The sequence below is a fragment of the Orcinus orca genome, chromosome 3 (assembly GCF_937001465.1).
Source record: "Orcinus orca chromosome 3, mOrcOrc1.1, whole genome shotgun sequence".
Classification (NCBI taxonomy): domain Eukaryota; kingdom Metazoa; phylum Chordata; class Mammalia; order Artiodactyla; family Delphinidae; genus Orcinus; species Orcinus orca.
The window spans coordinates 7,329,489-7,350,462 of record NC_064561.1 but is presented as its reverse complement, the minus strand read 5'-3'; the positions used below and the strand labels follow the sequence as shown (position 1 = coordinate 7,350,462).

General features: G+C 58.2%; 1 protein-coding gene across 9 annotated transcripts in view; it reads right to left on the bottom strand.

Moving 5' to 3' along the window:
- DNM2 (dynamin 2) overlaps positions 1-20,974 on the bottom strand; it is a 93,162-nt gene that overhangs the window by 571 nt on the left and 71,617 nt on the right. For 2 of the 9 annotated variants that reach the window (XM_012535844.3, XM_012535843.3), the window contains exons 14-21: positions 20,893-20,904; positions 16,950-17,063; positions 11,138-11,247; positions 8,251-8,362; positions 7,542-7,706; positions 3,129-3,361; positions 1,781-2,035; positions 270-1,192 (exon numbers count right to left, since the gene is read on the bottom strand). In XM_012535844.3, coding sequence (XP_012391298.1) covers positions 1,126-1,192; positions 1,781-2,035; positions 3,129-3,361; positions 7,542-7,706; positions 8,251-8,362; positions 11,138-11,247; positions 16,950-17,063; positions 20,893-20,904 — 1,068 coding nt within the window. In that variant the 3' untranslated portion in view covers positions 270-1,125. Of the gene's footprint in view, positions 1-269; positions 1,196-1,780; positions 2,036-3,128; positions 3,362-7,541; positions 7,707-8,250; positions 8,363-11,137; positions 11,248-16,949; positions 17,064-20,892; positions 20,905-20,974 lie in introns of those variants that run through there. The other 7 variants (XM_004277368.4, XM_004277369.4, XM_033401094.2 and 4 more) reach the window with 4 other exon arrangements.

Genomic DNA, 20,974 nt, shown 5'->3' with positions numbered 1-20,974 from the left:
CAGTAACTGCAACGCCTGCCGCAGGCCCCCGTCCTGGCCTCTGTAACCAGTGCCGTCTGGGGTGCAGGTGGGGGGACAGCCAGGCCTGTGTGTGTGGCTGTGTGAATGTCTGCTCCTACTCCTGAAGTGTTAAGGCAAGTAAAAGCTCTCCCCTCCAGAAGTGAACCCTCTCCCCAAGAGCAGTGCCGTTGGGGGTGCAGGGGGAAGGGGGAAGGCCATTAGCCCCCGTCCTCAGCCTGAAGGTCAACACAAAAGGCCCACACAGCAGCCACCAGAAGCGTCTTCCCTTTATTTTAGTTTATTAATAGGATACAGAGTGCAGGCACTTACAGTGGTCAAACCGAGCGAGCGAGAAGGTCTGCTCACAGAGAGGCCACCTGGGCCCGACCCGTGGGGGAGGCCTGAGTGGGAGCCCAGAGGCCCCCGAAGCTTCCCCACCCACTCAGCCCTGAGCCCAGGCTGCCCCGGGGACCCAGGAGGAGGAGATGGCCCAGGGAGGAGAGAGCGAGGTTGGCCGGGCCGAGTGTTCCGGACCTGGGAAAGGCACCTCCGGCAGCCGAGGCTGGGCCGTGCAGTTAATACGGCCAAGGAAGGAATATGTACAACTTGGGCGGGCGGGTAGCGCTGGGCCCACTGGGCCTGGCTCGCCGCTGGGAGCTCCCACTGCTGAGAAGCAGACACACTCCTTGTGCCCCAGCAAGGACTGGGGGTATGGACACCCTCGGTGCCGTTTCTAGAAAGCCTGGCCTCCTCAGGCTTTCCTGGCCAGAGAAGCCCCTGGGTGAGCACCGCCGCCCCAGCCTGGACCCCTCATTCAAGATGGCACTCAGGACGCAGCTGCCTCCTCTGCTACCTGAGACCCCATCCCCCAAAGTGCAACACCCCGGCTCCCCTCATCCTGGGGCTCCAGGGCCCCTCCATTCAGTGCTGTGTCCAGCTGGGGATGGGGGCCAGGCCAGCCCCTGACTGGGGCCAGGGTTAGGGAAGAGTCAGGGGCTGCCTGCAGGGAGCCTGGTCCCGCGTGGGGACTGGAAGGCCAGGGGTGGCGGTGGATGGGCCCGGACCACCGAAGCTCCTGCACCGAGGGTCCTGCTCGAGGACCCCCGAGAACATGCTGCCCGCAGCCTAGTCGAGCAGGGATGGCTCGGCTGGGCGGATAATGGTAGGCCGGCTGGGCGCAGCAGGGGGTCTTCTGCTGCAAAGAGAATAGAGATAGACGGGGAAGGGGAGAGGGCAGTGAGGCCGGAAGCAGGGCAAGGAGGAGGACCCAGGCCCCACCACCGCTGCCCCAGGCTGCTGCCCGAAGCTGGCTGCTCCTCTAAAGGCTGCTCGGGTGCTGGAAAGGAGTGTGCCAAGCCTGCACATCAGTACCCCTGCCATTACTCCCTTACTCTGTGACCCTGGGCAAGTCCCCCGCCCGCCCTGGACCTCAGGTTACTCACAGGAGAAGTACGGAGGAAAGACCCTGGCCTGCAGGGTGGGGAGAGGCAGGGCTGGGGCGGGCGCAGTGACTGACGTGCGTATCCTCAGAAAGGGGACAGGTGAAAACCGGAAGGGGCCCCGTGGGAGGGGACCCAAGCTACGTGGTGGGCCCATTTGCTCACAAAGAGGACAGGCCCGAGAGCCTGGGAGTCACCCTGACTCCACCACTCCGTGAATTTGGCCTCTCTGAGTCTCAGTTTCCCCACCAGCCCAATGGGGATGCCAGTGACTCCTCTGCTCCCTGCAGGGCACAGGCTGGTGGCTCTAGGTGGCAGGCAGCGAGGGGGTCCAGCCTTACCTGGGCACTCCAGGGGGGATGCCGGGTGGAATCCGAGCTGGCCGAGATGGGATCTGAGGCGGGGCTGAGAAGGGATCATTGTTGGCAAACACGCTGGGGTGGGGTCCGGGCCGGGATGGGATGGGGGGCGCTGAGAAGGAGGCTGCTGCCCCCACCGGCACAGGAATCAGGGGGGGCCCCGGGGTGGGGCCCCTCACTGCTGGGGGCCGGCCTGGGGGGTGCATGCTGGACACAGGCCGGCGCTGCGGAGTGGGGCTGTGGAGGAAGGAGAGGGTGTGAGCTGAAGATGGGGGGTGGCAGCACTGGCCGCATCCGTGTGGCCGCGGAAGCCCGAGGCGGGGCGTGGGGTGCTGGCCACGGTGGCCTCCTCTGTAACATGGGCTGGCACCAGCTACCACCCAGCCAGATGCAGGTGACTGCCCGGTCCTGGGCGTGGGGCAGCGCAGATACACTGGGCCCCTCCGTCCAGCCCCAAGACCTGAGCCAGGGCGCAGCACCTGTCCTCAGCTGCGAAGGGCTCCTGCTTCCCTCTGGCCTCGTTCCCGTGGGCATTCCCCTCTCACTGGCCCCATTCGGGCCTCCCCCGCTCCTCTAATCCCCCCTCTATAGCCAAAGATCCTTTCAGAGCCCAGCCCTGCCCTTCAGATCAGGTCCAAATGCCTCCAGAGGCTGCAGGGCCCAAAGGCCTCTGTCCCAGGTGCCCCCCCCCACCCCGCCCAAGGCTCCCCTCTGGGGCCAAGCACTTGATGCCCCTCAGGCTGGTTGCTGTGCCCTCTCCCCGAGGAACTCCAAGGCTCCCCAAGGGCTCAGGAGGGCTGGCACTTTCTGAGATTTCCCTGACCAATCCTCTCTCCTCCCACTATCTGTCCTGTCACTGGTTAGATGTCCCTGCCCAATGCTCTGACTTGCCCATGCCAGGGCCTTATTTCCATCTCAGCTCCAGGGTGGACAGGGCGGGGGATGCTGGTTACACCCTCCACGTGTCCCTCCAGTTCCCCCCCGCCCGCCATTCTCAGCTATGCTCTATGCCCCAGGAGGCTCACCCGTATGGCCGGGGTTGCCCAGGCCCCTTGCCCTCTCTGGCTTCTGTTTGGGGCTTAACCAATGGAAGGCACCAGGAGACAGGCAGGCCTTTAACCCTCTGTCTCCAGTCCCTTCAGGCCTAGGCGAGGAGGCAGTCCCACACTGTGGCTAGCCCTGGGTGCTGAGCCATCGGTGGTCGGGGCCCCCGCACCCCGCCCACCCGTGGGTTGTGCCCTGATGGACACATGGGGGCGTGGCAGGGGGTGGAGCTGGGATCCCGCAGGCAGCAGCCTCTGCAGCCTGCAGGCGACCAGGCCTCGCAGACCTGTGGCTGCTGGTGCTCTGGAGCCAGGTGTCATCAACGGGCGGGGGCACGGGTGTGGACACTGTGCTGGTGCTGATGTCCCCGATGATGCTGAGCGCCTCCTTGAGCGCGTGGTACATGCGCAGCATGTCGTCCCGCCGCTGGGCCTGGTCAGCCGACTCCTCCATGAGGCTGCTCTGGTCCGCCGATGAGTACAGGTACGCCAGCAGCTCATGGTGGATGAAGGCCTTCGTCTGAGGACAAGGGTTGGAGAGGTCAGGGCTTCCCACCACACCAGCCAAGAGCTCAGCCAGCCTTGCGAAGGGCCAGAAGAGCACCCGGCATGCTGGGCGGGGCTTCGTCTTTCACCTGACTGCAGAACGTGGGAGATACTTACAAGGAGGTGAGCTCTCCACTCAGTTGTCTCCCGAGTCCCTCAGGGGTGCTTGCAAGTGTTCTTCCAACCCATTTCATCAGATTCTTGTGAAACTTATTCCTAAAATCTTATCTTTTTTCTTTTTTTCCTTCCACATGGCTTGTGGGATCTTGGTCCCTGGACCAGGTATTGAACCCAGGTCCTTGGCAGTGAAAATGCGGAGTCCTAACCACTAGAATGCCAGGGAATTCCTGAATCTTATCTCTTTTATTGCTATCTTTTCTCCCATTATATCTTTTTTTTTTGGCTGCATTGGGTCTTCGTCACTGTGTGTGGGCTTTTCCCTAGTTGTGGCGAGCAGGGGCTACGCTTTGTTGAGGTGCATGGGCCTCTCATTGCGGTGGCTTCTCTAATGGAGCACGGGCGCTAGTAGTTGTGGCTCGCGGGCTCTAGAGATCAGGCTCAGAAGTTGTGATGCACGGGCTTAGTTGCTCCAGAGCATGTGGGATCTTCCCGGACCAAGGCTCGAACCAACGTCCCCTGCATTGGCAGGCGGATTCTTATCCACTGTGCCACCAGGGAAATCCCTCAGTTACTTTTCTTGGGGTTTCTAAGTATACATGTTCATGTTTACATACAAACAGTTTTTCCTATTCTTTTTGACGTTCACAGCTTTAAATTATTTTTCTTGGGACTTCCCTGGTGGCGCAGTGGTTAAGAATCCGCCTGCCAATGCAGGGGACATGGGTTTGATCCCTGGTCCGGGAAGATCCCACATGCCGCAGAGCAGCTGGGCTCCTGCACCACAATTACTGAGCCTGCGCTCTAGAGTCTGCGAGCCACAACTATTGAGACCGCGTGCCACAACTAACGAAGCCCGCACGCCTAGAGCCCGTGCTCTGCAACAAAGAGAAGCCACTGCAATGAGAAGCCCGTGCACTGTAACCAAGACCCAACACAGCCATAGATAAATAAATAAATAAATAAATAAATAAATAAATAAATAATTTTTCTTGTCTAACTTCATTGCCTAGTCACCCTACAAGAAGATTAAATAAAAGTGGAAATAGCCAACTTGTTCTTGATTTTGGAGGGAATGCTTCCAGAGCTTCCCCATTAAGGGCAAGCGTGGTTTTGAGACTGAAATATCAATTCAATGGATGTATGAGATCTCATAAGAGAAGCCTCCTTCTACAATTGTCCTTTTAAGAATGGATGTCGGGGACTTCCCTGGTGGCGCAGTGGTTAAGAATCTGCCTGCCAATGCAGGGCACATGGGTTCAAGCCCTTGTCAGGAATATCCCACATGCCGCGGAGCAACTAAGCCTGTGTGCCACGACTACTGAGCCTGCGTTCTAGAGCCTGCGAGCCACAACTACTGAAGCCCGCGTGCCTGGAGCCTGTGCTCCGCAACAAGAGAAGCCACCGCAATGAGAAGCATGTGCACCACAACGAAGAGCAGCCCCCACTTGCTGCAACTAGAGAAAGCCCACACGCAGCAACAGAGACCCAACGCAGCCAAAAATAAATAAATTAATTAATTTTAAAAAATGGATGTTGATCGCTAATTATAAGAGAAGTGCAAATTAAGACTACAATGAAGTATACCTCACACCAGTCAGAATGGCCATCATCAAAACGTCTACAAATAATAAATGCTGAAGAGAGTGTGGAGAAAAAGAACCCTCCTACACTGTGGGTGGGAATGTAAATTGGTGCAGCCACTATGGAAAACAGTATGGAAGTTCCTTAAAAAACTAAAAATGGAATTACCATATGACCCAGCAATCCCACTCCTGGGCATATGCCCAGACAAAACTATAACTGGAAAAGATACATGCACCCCTATGTTCACAGCAGCACTATTTACAATAGCCAAGACATGGAAGGAACCCAAGTGCCCATCGAGAGATGAATGGATAAAGAAAATGTGGTACATATATACAATGGAATACTACTCAGCCATAAAGAAGAATGGATATGATATCACTTATATGTGGAATCTAAAATATGATACTGGGCTTCCCTGGTGGCGCAGTGGTTGAGAGTCCTCCTGCCGATGCAGGGGAGACGGGTTCGTGCCCCAGTCCGGGAAGATCCCACATGCCGCAGGGCGGCTGGGCCCCGTGAGCCATGGCCGCTGAGCCTGCGCGTCCGGAGCCTGTGCTCCGCAACGGGAGAGGCCACAACAGTGAGAGGCCCACGTACCACAAAAAAAACCAAAAACCAAAAAACAATAAAATATGATACAAATGAATTCATTTATAAGACAGAAACAGACTCATAGACACAGAAAACAAACTTACGGTTACCAAAGGGGAAAGGGTGGAGGGATGGATAAATTAGGAGTTTGGGATTAGCAGACACAAACTACTATATGTAAAATAAACAACAATGTTCTACTGTATACTGCAGGGAACTATATTAAATATCCTATAATAAACTATAATGGAAAAGAACATGAAAAAAATATATGGATGGATGAATTTTCTCGAACCTTCAACACACACAAAGATGACAGTGCTGGATAGTTTTTCATTTGCGAACCACGTAAATGCACTAGCTAGTCAAACATTTAAATTCTGAAAAATGAGTAAAAGGGAAAATAAAATATAACCTAAAGATACAGTGAAAACTCCTTTGTCCGCTCTGGCCTCCTTAGGCCCCCTGAGTTCTCCCTCTAGGGAGCAACTGGTCACTAGGTTCTTGTACAAACTTCCAGATTTCTAGGCATATTATAGATGGACAAATAGATAATTTCCCTTCCGTTTTTACACAAATGGAGGCTTTCTGATCATTCTGTTATGCTCTATACCTTTTCTGTTTTAATAAAGTTATTACAGACCTGGAGATAGTTCTCATCCTTTTGTTTTTTGGTATTTTTTGCAATAGATTGGATATTTATTTAATGGATTCTAAGAAATGGATAGAGATTTCTTATCTTTGGCCACTATAAAACACGCTGAAAAGAATAACCATGTACGCGCTCAATTTGCATGTTGGCAAATGTCTCTGTGGGAGAAATCCCTGCAAGGAGAACTGCTGGGTCAAAGCATACATGAATTTAAAAGTTCATAGCTGCAGCAAATCCCATCTATACGTGAACAAGGTACTAGGACACCCATGAAACTTAACACTGACCACCACTGAAGAAGAGACTGGGAAGAACGGAGTGAAAGGGAAGGGACATGGGATTTTTGCTTTAGACTCTGTCGTATTTAGAGGTTTTATAGTCACAGCGTAAACTGAACCTGGGTTACATAGCTTTCTGAGTGCCTAGTGCTGAGCCCAAGGCCTGAATCCTCCCAGCAGCCTGGAGCAGGAGACATCAGTACAGCTGCATTTCACCGAAGAGAAGCCTGATACCCTGAGAGGTTCAGGAGCCCCGGAGGTAGCAGGTAACGCCCTGGGGTGAAGGCAGGCCGGGCTGCAGGCCACCAGGAGGCCACAGCTGGGGACAGACTCAGCCTGGGTTTGAATCCCACCCCTCACTCTTCTGAGTGACTTGGGTCAGGCTTCTTGACCTCTCTGGGCCTCTGTTTTCCTGTCTATAAAATGGGAATGATAGCAGGCCCTCTCCCAGGGTTACTGTAAGGCTGGAAAACTTTAGAGAAAATGCACAAGCGTGGTGGTAGCTTCAATGACCCGATTAAACGGGGGTGTGAGCCCCGTGTGTCTGTACCTTCTCATTTCCCAAGAGAGGCTGAGGATCCTGACTGTGATGTTTAAAAAGTGGTGAGACTCACTCTCATTTCTTTTTTTTTTTGTGGTATGTGGGCCTCTCACTTTTGTGGCCTCTCCCGTTGCAGACCACAGGCTCTGGACGCGCAGGCTCAATGGCCATGGCTCACGGGCCCAGCCGCTCCGCGGCATGTGGGATCTTCCTGGACCGGGGCACGAACCCGTGTCCCCTGCATTGGCAGGCGGACTCTCAACCACTGCGCCACCAGGGAAGCCCTCACTCTCATTTCTGATTTTATACAGACTGTGATCAGCCCAAATCTGGCTGTGGCCGCCCCGTCTTGGGGGAAGGAGGACCTGGAAGGGCAGGCACTCACATTGTTGATCATGAGGTGCATGATGGTCTTTGGCATGAGGTCACGGATGGACTTGTTGATGATGGCCACATAGGAGTCCACCAGGTTGCGAATGGTCTCCACCTGCCGCTCCAGCTGCGGGTCCATGGAGAAGGTGTTCTCCTGGGCTCCGTCCTCATTTTCTGCCTGCAAGCGGGGAGGGGAGGTCATGAGGGGTGACTGCAGCCTGAGTCCAGCGTGGGGAGCCCCCCTCCTCTGGGGATTGCTTGCCCTACCCCACCCGCAGCTGACCCTCTGGGGCTGGCCCCTCATGGCCGCGTTGGCACCACGTGGCCCTGCCTGCCCCTGGGCTGAGCTGCCCGGACCTGGGGGTGACCACAGTCCAAAGATGGGCTAGTGCCTCTCACCTGGGGATTGGAACATGTTAATTTGGGGGCCATGTTCGCTCTGCCTCAAGGACAGGAAAAAAGGAGAGAGAAAAAGCAGACAGGATCCTGGTCCACGTGTGTCCCTGTCCTTGACTTTAGTTGGAGAACCTTCTGGGCGCCGATGACAGAACCCTCTCCAGCCCTTTCTGCTTTGTCTGCTCAAGAGGGTATGGGCTACATGCCCTCAGAGAGTGCTGGCAAACACAGCCTGAAATGACCCATCCCGTGAGATGCTGGCCGCCCTTCTCCCAGGTGGGGTCAGCTCAGCCCAAGGTGTGCCGGCCGGGCAGGGCGCTCCTCACCTGGTCCTTCTCAGGGTAGACCCCGGCTCGGAGGAATGAGGCCTTCCAGCTGTCCACGTCCTCCTGGGAGTCACAGGCCAGCTCAATCTGCCGCAGGTCCTTGTAGACGTTCCTGCGGTGAGAGGGAGGGAGGGAGGGAAAGGCGCATGCTTGACCCTGCCTGTGGACCTGGTGGGTGCAGTGAGCTGGAGCTCAGGCCCTGGGGTTGGCCTGACTGACCAGGATTCACCCCTGACCGGGGGCACTCATGACCAGAGGCCCCAGGATGGCAGCAGCCCCTGCACCCCATTGGGCTGATGGAGGTACCGTGAATTCGTGCCTGTAACACCCAAAACCGTGCCGAGAGCAGGGCGTGTGCTCAGCAAGAGTCTGTATCTAGCGGCATCTGCAGTGTTTTGTTTGTGGGCTCAGCTACTCCTCTCCTTCCCCTGGGAACTGCCCATCCCCTCCTTTATGCTCTCCTGGGGGAGCCAAAGGCTGCCAACGACCCCTCCAGAAGTGGGCAGTGACCTATGACACCCTCCGCCAGTTGGGGAGCTCCCATCAAGGTGTTTCTAGAGAAGCTACAGCCGCATCATCCAAAAGAACGTTCTGGCCTGACGCAGCAGCCACGAGCCACAGGTGGCTTCTTTCTGAGTGTCAGGAATGGGGCCAGCGTGGCCGAGAAAGTGAATGTAAATTTTTATTTTATTTCCATCAATTTACATTTAAATAGTCACATGTGGAAATCCAAAAAAGAGGAAATATATGTATACGTATAGCTGATTCACTCTGCTGTACAGCAGAAACTAACACAACATTGTAAAACAACTAAACTCCAATAAAAATTAATAAAAATAAATAAACAGTCACATGTGGCCAGTGGCTGCTGCTTTGGACAGTAAAGGTCCAGCATGTGCCCCGATTCCTGGGAGGGAGGTGGAACTGGCCAGGGCAGGACTGAAACTCCCAGCAAAGGCTTGTGAACTGCTGGGCAAATGTGGGTCTGTGAGCGGAAGGTGCAGAGCCAAAAGGCTGGGGGAACAACGGACAGACACTAACCAGTGTTTATGGGCAGTGTTCTCCATATATAGGCCAGGATCCATGCTACACGCATGCCATCCTGTCCCACAAGGCAGGTGTGACTGAGACGGCCAAGCTGTCCCAAAGTCTTCGAGTGAGATCTGGGTCTGAGGTTAGGCACGGATGGCCTCACAACAGTGCTCAGGCCAACCAGCAGTCAGTGAGTGGCTGCCCTGAGACTTCTGGAAGGAGCTGAGAGCAGGGAAAGGGAGCATGTCTTTGTTGCTCCTCCTCCTTCCTGCTGCCTGGAACATCATCATGATGGCTGGAGTTTGAGCGGCCATCTTGGACAAAGAGGAGGAGAGCTGAGAAATAAGAAGGAGGGCCTGGGCCTGGATGCCTGTGGGGTTGTCCAACCTGCCCCAGATGGTAAAGTCTGGACTTGATTTACATAAAAAACCCCAACTTCTATCTTGTTTCTGCTACTATCATTCTGGGTTTCCCGAACTCACCACTAAATGATACATTAGGTAATATCTTCACCCCACCCCGCCACCGCCCGCTGCACAGGGGATCACAGGGCCAGGGAGGTGGGATGGCTGTCTGGCGTTACACAGCCAGGAAGAGCTTCCCAGCAGGCCTGTCCCGTCGCAGAACCCAGGTTCTCCCACACACCCTAGGGTTTCTTAGGCAGGGGAGGTGGTGGGTAGGGAGAGATGAGCCTAAAAGGGTTATAAAGGTTTTTGGAGCCAGCCAAAAATGGTCAAAGTGGGTCTCAAGAGTTTTAGGCCAGCCCAGAACAAAGCAGGATAGAACGATTCTTGCACAAAACAGGTGGCTCAGCTGGATTTGGTGTGTGGGATGGGCAGTGGGGAAGGTGGTCCTGGGGCCAGGAGGGAGGATGTCAGTGCCTGCTGGCCAGTCATGAAGAACCACCAGGCCCTGGCTGACAGCTGACCCCTGACTTGGGGGTTCCCTGGATGAGGGTGTGAGTCTGGGCAGGGGCCCTCCTGGGTCCATGCTCAGCCCTTCCTCCTGCTCTCAGACCTCCTGCCAACTGGGTCTCTTCCTGAGCTGAGAGAAGTATCTTTGCTTTTGCTAAAGTCTCCCACCAACGCCCCTTGGCATGGGTTTACTGAGAGCCTCCTGGGCCCTTCTCTTCTCTGTTATACTGGCCCAGGGAACCTCATCCCATTAGACTTGAAACACCTCCACACAACGACAACTCCCCAAATTCACGTTCCTGCCCAGAGCGCACTCCTGAACACCAGTCTCTCATACTTACCCAGCTGGCTCCCCTGTGCCCCACGTGGTGTCTCACAGGCCCCTCTCCCTCAGCATCACCCCAACCCAGCCTCCGACCGGCCCCGAGCCTACTCTGCCTCTGCCTTCCCCATGTCAGCCAATGGCAGCTCAGTCCCTGAGCAACACCTTTCTTGCTCTCATACCCACACCCGCCAGGAGTTCAGTCGCTCTACTGGAATCCACCCCTTCCTCCTCTATGTCCTCAGCCCCACTTGGGTCCAGCCCCACCATCTCCCACCTGGGCCAGTGCAGGCGTCTCCTCCCTGGTCTCCCACGCTCGCCTCCTCAGCCTGTTCCCCTCGTGGCCACCAGGGGGCGCCGGTGAGCACCAGAGCCAGGTCCCATCCCTCCTCTGCTCAGAACCCTCCACGGCTCTTGCATCGTTTCAGCCTCCCCACCCCGCTGACCACCCCACAGAAGCACTTTTCTGTTTCTAGACTGACACCCTTTCTGGAATGTGAGACCCCAGGGTAGGGACTGTTCACAGCAAGTGCTTGGTGGACACTGAAGAATGACTGAACGAGGGCCATTGGTCTCCCTGGCACCTTGGGGGATGGGGGTCGGGGTCGGGGGCACTCACCTCTGCTCCGTGTTGAAGATAGCGAAGACGTGCTTGTTGGACATGAAGCCCTTCTCCACGTCGCGGATTTTGAGGTTGTCCAGAGGCAGCATGTACTTCTTCTCTTTCTCCTGAGGGTGAAAGGGGAGGGGTCACCCTGGGCTGTTTAACTGAGGCCCTGAGGCTGCCCTGGGCTGGACTCTACCGGGAGGACCACCGCCAACACCTGACGCCTCCCATGCTGCTTTTCCTCGGGTGAACTAGTCTGGCACCGCCCTCCCCCTCGCTTACCTGCCCCAGCCACGCTAGCCTCTGTGACTCTGAACATCCCAAGCGGGCTCCTACCCCAGGGCCTTTGCACCTAGCATGCCCCCCCCCACCCCCGCCAACACCGGCCTGGTGCCCTCCTTGCCTCTTTTGTACAGAGGGACCCTCCAGGAGAGGCCTGCCCTGACCCCACCCCAAACTCTCCCCCTACTTTTCCCCTTGGCGCTTCTCCTCACGTAACACAACACACCACGTATCTTTTTTTTTTTTTTTTTTTTGGCTGTGCTGCGCGGCTTACGGGGTCTTAGTTCCCTGACCAGGGATCAAACCCATGTCCTCGGCAGTGAGAGTGCGGAGTCCCAACCACTGGACCAGGGAAGTCTCCCCCGCCACCCCGCATTTCTTGCTTGTTGACCTAGGGTCACCTAGACCGACTCATTGGGTCCTCGGGGGGTGGAGACTCCTGTCTGTTTGGTTTACTGCTGACACACAGTGGATGCTCAAAACTGGCCGACTCTGACTCTACCCAGATTCCAACCACTGAGTGAATGAAACCATTAACATGACTACTTCTTCACGACGAGCCTGCAAGTGAGTTACCAATATGATCCCATTTTCGAGAGAGAGAGACAGACAGACAGAGGCACAGAGGGGCAGGCAGTGGGGGCGGGGGAGGGAGCTGGAGAGCGAGGCCCCCCGTGAGCTGATGCCTGAATCCCAAAGCCGGGGTGGCCCTGTTCAGAAAGTGCCAACCGAGTGCTGGGCATGGCAGTCCTGACGGCTGCTGGGGAAAGCAGCTCAGAGAGGACGCGTCCCTTGGTCAAGGGCACGGGCCTGGTGAGTCTCCGAGCTGGGAGTCCCACTCCGCAGCCCACCTCCTGTTAGCTAAGCACCTATGATACGCCTAGGCCCGTGCAGATGCATTGCTATTAACCTTTACTGGGGGCGGGGGGAGGAGGTGGCAGTGCATTCACTGGGTTTTCTACACCAGGAAACCAAAGCACAGCATCAGGGTACCCCCCCCGCCCCTCCCCGACTCCCACTCGACCCACAGCAGCTCTCAAGGGCTGATGGGAAATGCTGCTTATCCAGCAGCTCATGGAGCCCTCTCACACATCCCTGCCAGGGAAGCGTCGCGCTCAGAGAGGGAAGCGGGCCGCCCTGGGCCACGCAGCGGGTGGACTGGGCCGCGGTGGGACTTCAGAAGCCAGGTTCTCCCCACGGCCCTCCTGGTCTTTGACCTCCTGGGCATCTCTGGAGAAGAGAGACCTGCCCCCCTCACACAGCAGCTCACTTCCTTTCACCCATCCTACCCCTGACCTCCGGAAGGCCTCAGAACAAAACCCAACGTGGCGGTTCCTCCCCAAATCAAGAGCAGCCACAGTGGTGGCGGGGAAGGGGCCCAGGGGCCCTCCCAGAGGGTGGAGGGCCACTTGGAGTTTCAGGACTACTCAACGGGAGGCAGGAGCGAGTGGCAGGCTCGGTGCGTGGGCTCAGTCCTGACTGAGGCGAGAAGCTCAGCAGGGCCTGGCCCCTCCCCAGCCATGTGCCCTTGGGCAAGTCACTGCCCCTGTCTGCCTCAGTTTCCTCAGCTGTCAAAGATGGGTAGGAGTCTCGTCCTCCTGGTGCAAGGTGAGGACGGACACTGTGAAAGTCCCGAGCACATGCCCACCCCAGAGCTGGTGCTTGCGAGGCGCCAGGGGTTTTCTTTTGTCTGTCTGTCACTCTTATGCTCCAGGGTCAGTCAGTCCACCGGGTTCTGGGCAAGGAGAGGAGCCAAGGAGGTGGGAACCCCATTCATGCTGGGAGCCAGGGCAGGGGAGGAGGGTACAGGCAGGCCAGGGAATGCGGAGCCCGGGGCCCTCCAACCTCTCAGGGAAGAATTTGGGCGGGGGGCTTTAGAAAGGGCCAGGGCAGGAGTTCCCGGCCCAGAAGTTTGTGAAGAGCCTCTGCTGCCCCCACCCTATCATGTCATGAGGCAGGAAGCTTCCAGTTGGCCGGCTAAGGCCAAGTAACTGAGTCACAGTCCTTTTGGGCCCCGAGTGAGACACCACATCTGGAAGTGTTTATAGCGTGATTCCGCCCAGAGCAGAGGCTGCCTTCCTGATGCTGCCCGCACGCACGCATACACACTCTCTCTCTCCACACACACACACACACACACACACACACACACACACACACACACACACAGACACACACGACACAAACACACACCACACACACACACACACGACACAAACACACACCACACAGACATGGAGGCGTGCATGTACCCCGCCCCCACCCCCAAAGAGACCTTCTCCTGCACACAGAGGCCACGGACCCAAACCCTCCCTCCCAACCCCCCCACCCTCCCCCCGCCCCCCCACCCCGCCTCCTTAGGATTTCCTGAAAACCCACAACTTTCTCCAGATGCGCGCTGGCCCCGGCCGTGCCACGTCAGAAGAGACGAAGCAGATCGTCGCGGGCGGACCAGTGGCTTCCTCGCCTGCTCGGAGGTGCTGGGGCGCTGTGGCCCTGCTGCTGCCCAGGGGGCCCGCAGGACGGACAGCCGGCCCCGCCAACCCAGTGTTCAGACTACCTGTTCAGGGGGCTCTGAATGTGTACAGTAGTCTGCACATTGGTTAGGCTGGGCTCGGGCGAGCGGCGCGTCAGGATGGGCCCCCCACCCAAACTTGCTGCCACCCACGCAGCGAGGCAGACCAGGAGGTGAGTGCCACTGCCCACCGCCCTCCTCCCCACAGGCTGGAGGCCTGGACAGAAGATTCTGGAATAAAGAAGAAGGGCTTGGGTGGGGGCGGGCGCCGGGGAGGAAAAGAGGCGCCGGGCAGAGGCAAAGAGAGCCCCGACACCGGCTGAGGGGTCGGGGGCTCTGGTGGAATCAGTCTCCTATTCCTACCCTCCAGTAACCACCTCCTCTTGTTTATTTTTTTTAATAAAGAAATATGGTGTCTTGCCTCTCTCTGAGGCTTCTCTACGATGGTGGCCTGACCCCGGGGGTGGCCACCCTGTTGTGTGATTTTCAGGGCCCTTGCTGGGATCCTAGCTTGGCGGGGAGGGGGGAGGGCGCGGGACGGACAGACAGACAGACAGACAGGATTTCGCGACTGCCCCTCCCCAATCTCAGGCAGCTCTGTGTCTGGGGTGTACACAGGGCCCCATTCACAGGTCTGCTGGTTCTCATTACCGCCGGCGGCGCTCGACCCTCCTCCCAGCACTGCCCCTGCCTCTGCTCTGGGGCCCCGAGGGAGGGTCTGGGGCTCCTGCTTTCAACCCCTAGATGAAGGAGAAACGAAGGGCCCCTCCTTAAGTCAAAAACTGGGCTCCCGATGATGCCATACAGCGAATCGCCAGGCTAGGGTTTGGGCCCAGAAGCCCCCTCTCCAACCGCCCGAGGCCCGGCATTCCTGCCCTGGGGACCCCCAAAACCCAAAGGTGCGAACCAGCTCTCAGCTTATCTGACAGCTGATGCAGCACAGAGCAGACTGAGCTTCAGACTGCGGGGGAGAAAAGAGAGGGAGAAAAAGTTCAAGCGTCATCCCCACCCACACTGCACCCCGGCCATTTTGAGGAGCGGATCTGGCCACGCAGGTTCCTTGAGAAATGCCCAGTCCCACCCACCCTCCCTCTGCATCTCGACCCAGGAAGGCGCCAGGGTCCTGGACAACCCCAGTTTAGAAGCAGCCACCCAGACAAGGTCCCTTGGGAGACTCGGGGCTCCCAAGCCTTCACGACATTCCAGCGGTGAGCCTCTGGCCTCACGGGGAGTGGGATAATGACATTCTACTCTTAAACACCCGCCACTTGTGGGAACCGCTTCCTGCCTGGGCAGTGGGGAGTGGTCCAGGTGTGGGGCTGAGGTGCCTCGGGTCAGGGAGCCCGTGTCCTGTACCCACCGCATGGGAACACTTCCCCACCCCATGACACGGGGGCAAGTCACTGCTCAGAACCTAAGTTTCCTTCCCTGACAAAAGGAATGTGAGTATCTACTGAGGAGGAGGAAGAAGACAATGCCCTCCGTGTGGGACCACGGCAGGCTCTCCCAGCCAGTGAGCCTGGCACAGGGCAGGGGCTTCATAAACAAGACAGGGGCGCCAATAGAGTTCTACCTGTCTTGTCTCTGAGCCTGGGTGGAAATACACATGGTTGGGCACAGGCCTGCCTGTCCCGGGATGGGGTCAGCTGCCAGTGAAGCCCCAGGTGTGGGGGTCACCCCAAAACCCCAAGGGGGGAGAGCCAGGTAGGGCAGCTCCAGGGGCGACCAGAGAAGCCCGGCCTCTCCTCCGGGGGCACCTGGGCCGGGCTGGAGGCTGTGCCCTCCCATGTGGGCCAAGCACAGAGCGGAAGCAAAGATCCCGGAGCATGTGTGCAGAGGGATGCGTGTGCCTTCCTTGTCAGGCACCTCCTTCCCTCCTGTGGCCACGTGGTGATGGGCACGGGGCAGCCATCCTGGACCACGAGGAGGAGCTATGTGTTACGATGGCCATGGGGGAGGCAGAGCCAGGGCCCTGGCCAGCCTCACGGCACAGGGCCGCCAAGCTCGCCGGGCGGGCAAGAAACAGACCACCTCTGTAAGTGCCTTCATTTGGGACCTCTGTCACAGACGCAAATCGAGAGCCAGCTAACACCACCTTGACGACAGGGAGCGCCTGTGTTATCTCTCACAGGGCAGCCCAGAGAAACACACTGGCCCTCGCTGGTGGCCCCTGGAAGCCTGTGTCAGAGTGGCAACAGGCAGTCACACCAGAGGAGTGGCTTCACTCCCAGGCTACTAAGCCACAGTACTGTCGTTCTGTTAAGAGAACTAAGCCACGAAATGGGCCACTCAGGACGGGAGGATGGGCCGAGGCGGAGGAGGGACCTGCACGGCAGCACCCGGTGGGGCTGCCCGCTGGGCCAGGGAACAGGGGTGCACTCACTCACAGCCCCGTCCACAGGCTCAGGGAGACCATGGCACGAGGCAACGTGCAACACCACCCCCTGTGCTTATTATTCCTGGTGCTGTCCCCAGAGGCCTCCCTCATCCTTCTGAGGAGGCCAAGCACATGTGGAATGATCTCAAGACAGACACCGTGACGGAGCACCTCAAAGATGCAAGGGCCGTTCTACCTCACTTCACGGATGGGGAAACTGAGGCCCAGAGAGGCTAAGGGCCTGGCTGAGCCTGGGTTAGCTGTAGAAAATGGAACCCCAGCAGCCTCGGCGTGAACCTGAGTCCCCGACCCCAGGCCGTGCCCCCTCTGAAAGCCCCCACCTTGCCATGATTTTGAAGGGTGGGATCAGTTTGGAGCCTCCCCCGTGCCCCTTTCCTCCTCAGGGAGCCCAGCCCCCACGAGGCACGACCGCACGGGGGGCCGTGAGGGGCTCGGATATGATGCACAGTGCCTTTGGACATCCTGCGGCCCTGGCTGATACCATCCTAATGGTAAGCTTTGGGGTATGGTGGCGCTCAGGGAGCCTTTCCCGAACGAGCAGTAAGTTGAGGGAGCGCCACCCAGAGGAGGGAGGTGTGGAGAGCACGACCCACCATTGCCCAACCGTCCCACCCCTGCCAGCCACTCACCTCCTCATCCTTGTACCAGGACAGGGACTCGGCCGTCAGCACAAACCAGTACTCCTTGGAGCCGCCCTTCATCAGGCTGATGTTGTTGATGGTCAGCCAGCCCCTGCGGATCACCTGGGGGGGGAGGGCGGGGCTCAGCAGGGGACAGCGGCCACCACCCAGCCCGGCCTGCCCCAGCGCGGTGGCCAGCACCCTCGCCCCTAGCAAGGCGGGAAAACGGGGACCACGGCAGAGACACCTCCAGCCCAAAGCCAGGCACCCCGATTCCAGGCCACCTTGCCCCAAGCACTTCCCAACGGAGACCAACGTGGGGCCCTCGGGCGGGCGGACGTGGACTCACTCACAGTCCCCAGGGTGATTGGGAACTGGGTCCCTGGGGAGCCCCTCTGCGCTTGGTGTTAGGTTGAATTAGCACAGGTGGCAAAAGGTACTCCCAGCTGGAAGGGGCCCAGAGGAGGGCATCCCAGGCTTGTGGGGGGGGCCATGTCACATTGGATGTGACTGAAGGAATCACACTTGTCTTGGTGAGACGCGGTACCAGCGACACCCTTGGGCCCTGCCCCTCGTGCCCTGTGGAAGGCGGCTGTGGATGTAGAGCTGGAGGAGTCGCCCAGGCAACGGGCAGAGGCTTGATTCTGCTGCCCGGCTCACCCAGGCAGGCGCTCGGTGGGCACAGGGACCTACTCTGACCAGGAGTTGAGGCCAGCCCCCGCCCCAGGGCTCCCCTCCCCACAGGCTCTTTTCAGAATACGAGGATGAAGAGACTCCTCCACCCAGAGGGCTGGGGACAAAAGTTTGAGCCCAGGGGACCCGCCAAGGATCATGCCCCACTCTGGCTTTAAACCATGTGGTCCCACTTTTCTCTGACTGGCACATCCGGGTTCTGGGCTGTGAGACCCCCTATATGGGGCTCGTCTGGCCACTGCTGTCATCTGAGCAGGAGACGGAACCCAGGCCTGCGTGGGGGACTCACCTGACAGCTAAACGCAGGTAGCCTGGGGGAGGCCACACTCCCATGTTCCCTGGGCCATGGAGGCGCTTGTGGGATGGAGCCTCCCACCACTCTGGACTGGGGATCCCGGGGCGGCGGGAAGCACGAGTCTGCGCAGGCAGGGACACCCGGGGCCAAGGCAGCGACAAACTGGGCTAAGCTGCAGGAGGTGGGCTGCCAGTGGCCATGGACAGCGGGGAAGGGCTGGCGCTGTACCCCCCAGGGTGGGGTAGGGCTTTGGGGCTGCCTCTGGGGCCCACATGCCTCCCTAGTGGATGCGGCTCAAGAGGGGCTTCATCCTGTCTACTCTGTCCTGCCCCCGGGCACACCAAATCTTCACAGGGCCACCACCCGCCTGTGGCTGGAAATGAGCTCTTAAGTCTCAGAGACCAGGAAGGCAGAGACGGCCACAGAGTGGCCAGGAACCTCTGCACCACATAGAAGTCCCTGCCCAGGCTGTGCCACCGTTGAAATGCCACCTGGCAGCCCGTGCTAAGGCTTCTCCCTCCCTGGGATGACGAGACAGCACCTGGGAGTCTTGTGGCCGTCAGGCAGCAGGCAGAGACTGTCAGCCCCAACGAGGTCACGGTCTCAGTCCTGGCAGCAGGGTGACCGACCCGCCCTGGCTTGTCCAGGAGGTCCCTAGGCTTAGTCCTCAAAGTCCTGGGAATGCCCTCAGTCCCGGGCAAAGTGGGACGGGTGGTCAGGCCGGGGGCGGAAGGAGCCCCTGCATCTCCAGAGCTGCGTGGGTGCCTGTCCCCGCCTGTTCCTCGCTCCCCTGGGGGCAGGGTAGGGCCTGCCTTGTCTTAGTCCAGGTCTAGAGTGGGTGCTTCTAAACTTCAGTCATTGATCGACAGCCGGGGGCAGGGGGGAGGCTGTGTGTGTTGGGTGCTCCCCAGAGAAGAAGTCCTCACATGGCAAGGCCTCCACGCTTCCAGGCCCAGCCTCGTTCCCAAGGGGGCAGATGTGCCCCCCACCGCCACCCCTTGGTGGCCGAGCTGGCTCGCCTGCCTCCACCTTGGGTCAGGTAGAGGTCAAAGCTAGCAGATGGGGCCCTTGTCATGCTCCAGGGCATGCGGCCCTGCTGGAAATGGCACCTCTGAGCCTTGGGGCAGGAGGTTGCTAGCTAGGCCTGGAGAAGCACTGCCCCCCCTCAGGTCCCTCTGCCCTTGAGCCACCCAGAGAGCTGCCTGTGTGGGAGCCCAAGGGGATTCAGAGACAAAATCCCGCCCTGGGGAGGGGCAAGCTGCCGGTGGCAGACACAGGCGCTGAGTCTAGAGGAAAAGGAGTGGTCGGGCCTTCTCATCCAAAAGCCAGATTTGTGCCCAAGGGACTGGGCTTAGAAAAGGCGGGCGGGGGCGGCGGGAATAGGGTCAGCTGGGGAGATAGAAGAGGCAGGCGGGGTTCCCGTACTCCGGGGGGCAGGCATGCTGGGGGCGGGAGGAAGGGCTGCCAGGAGAAGTGACGCAGCTGGGGCCCACCTCCTCCTCCCTGGGTGAGTCGCCTGGGCAGGGATGGAAACCATGGCTGGAAGACCCAGGAGCCACAGCCACGCACACGGCAGGGCTGGGCTTCGTGGCTAGGGGTGTGGAATCTGGCAGGAAAAGAATGACTAAACTTCTCAGGGTGTGGGTGTGGGGAGAAGCATGCCTCTGGGCTGTTTGGAGGGAAGAAACCATTCAAAGGGGATTGGGGTGACACATGGGAAAGTGGGAACCATGGGCCCAAGGACGACCCATTCCTCCCGCAACCGCCCCCAACCATGGCAAGCTTTGGCCTCTTCTGCATCTTCCAGGTCCTGTTAGGGGTTCAGCTCAGCTACTGGAAAGATCCCGGGGTCACCAGAAGATCCCTGCCAGAGGGCAGCAGTAGTGTGGGGGGAGAGAACCCGGGAGAAGGAGGCCTCGGTTAGGGCTGGTGGCGCAGGCCATGGTCTCCAAGGTGGAGAGCTGGGGCGGAAGCCAGCTGCCCAAAGGCAATCATCTTGAAAAGAGCTCAACTCTCAGAAGTGGGCATTGCCTGCTCCCTGCCGGGCTGGGCTGGGCCACACACAGAGAGGAGGTGTTACCTAAAACAGGGATGGCAAATACCATTCGCCAATCAATGGGTAGCACTGTGGTGAGAATTCTGGGCACTGTGGGAAAGGACACTAGGATCAATTAGTGATGTTTGCCATTGGCAAAGGGACAGGGGCAAGTGCAACAGAACAGCCTCATCAATCATCGTATCTGCTATGGAGGCAGGAGGATAGTGGCAGCATCCAGGAGAGAGTCTCCTGATCAATGTCTGTCACGGGTACAGGAGGGGTATCACGTGCAAAGCTATCACATGGGGGAAAAAATTCCTTGACCAGTTAGTCACATCTGCCACGGAATGGGGAGTAGTGACATGCTTAGGAAACAAAAATGCCAGGATCAATTAGTGATGTCTGCCAGGGGCACAGGACAGGAGAGAGGTACAAGGAAAAGAGTGCTGGATCAATTAAGAATGTCTGCCTTGAGTGCAGGAGGGGAAAATTTCTGCATGGTGTTGTCTGGAAACAGAGTGGTGGCAGTGGCAAGAATAAGCTCTTGCAGGGCTTGAGCAAAATCATCCCCGGCCAGGGAGGTGAAGGGAGAAAGGCCTGGGGTGTTAGCTAAGTATTTGCCATCCCTGACCTACAGGAAACTAGGAAACCGTGTCAGGAATGGGCTGGAGGGGTGGGCGCCAGATGGGGGCAGTGGTCAGGTTAGTGTCTGTGTGAGTCAGCTTAGCCCAGGGCAACACGAAGCCTGGCAGGCGGCAGCCACGGCAGAGGTTTTTAAAGGTTAGCTGGATTTTTAGTTGTTCTGTTATTTATTTATTTATTTTTGGCAGGGGGCGGGGGGGGGGGGAGGGGATATTATGGGGTGGCGTGGTCTCCACCACTACCAAGTTCTCTAATGTTTGCTACCACACTAAGTGAGTACTTACCAAGATCTCCCCCTTTGAAAATGCAAAGTTAGGGTTGTGGGGAAATCAAAGAAGAGCAGGCGGAGGAAAAGAGACGTAAGGG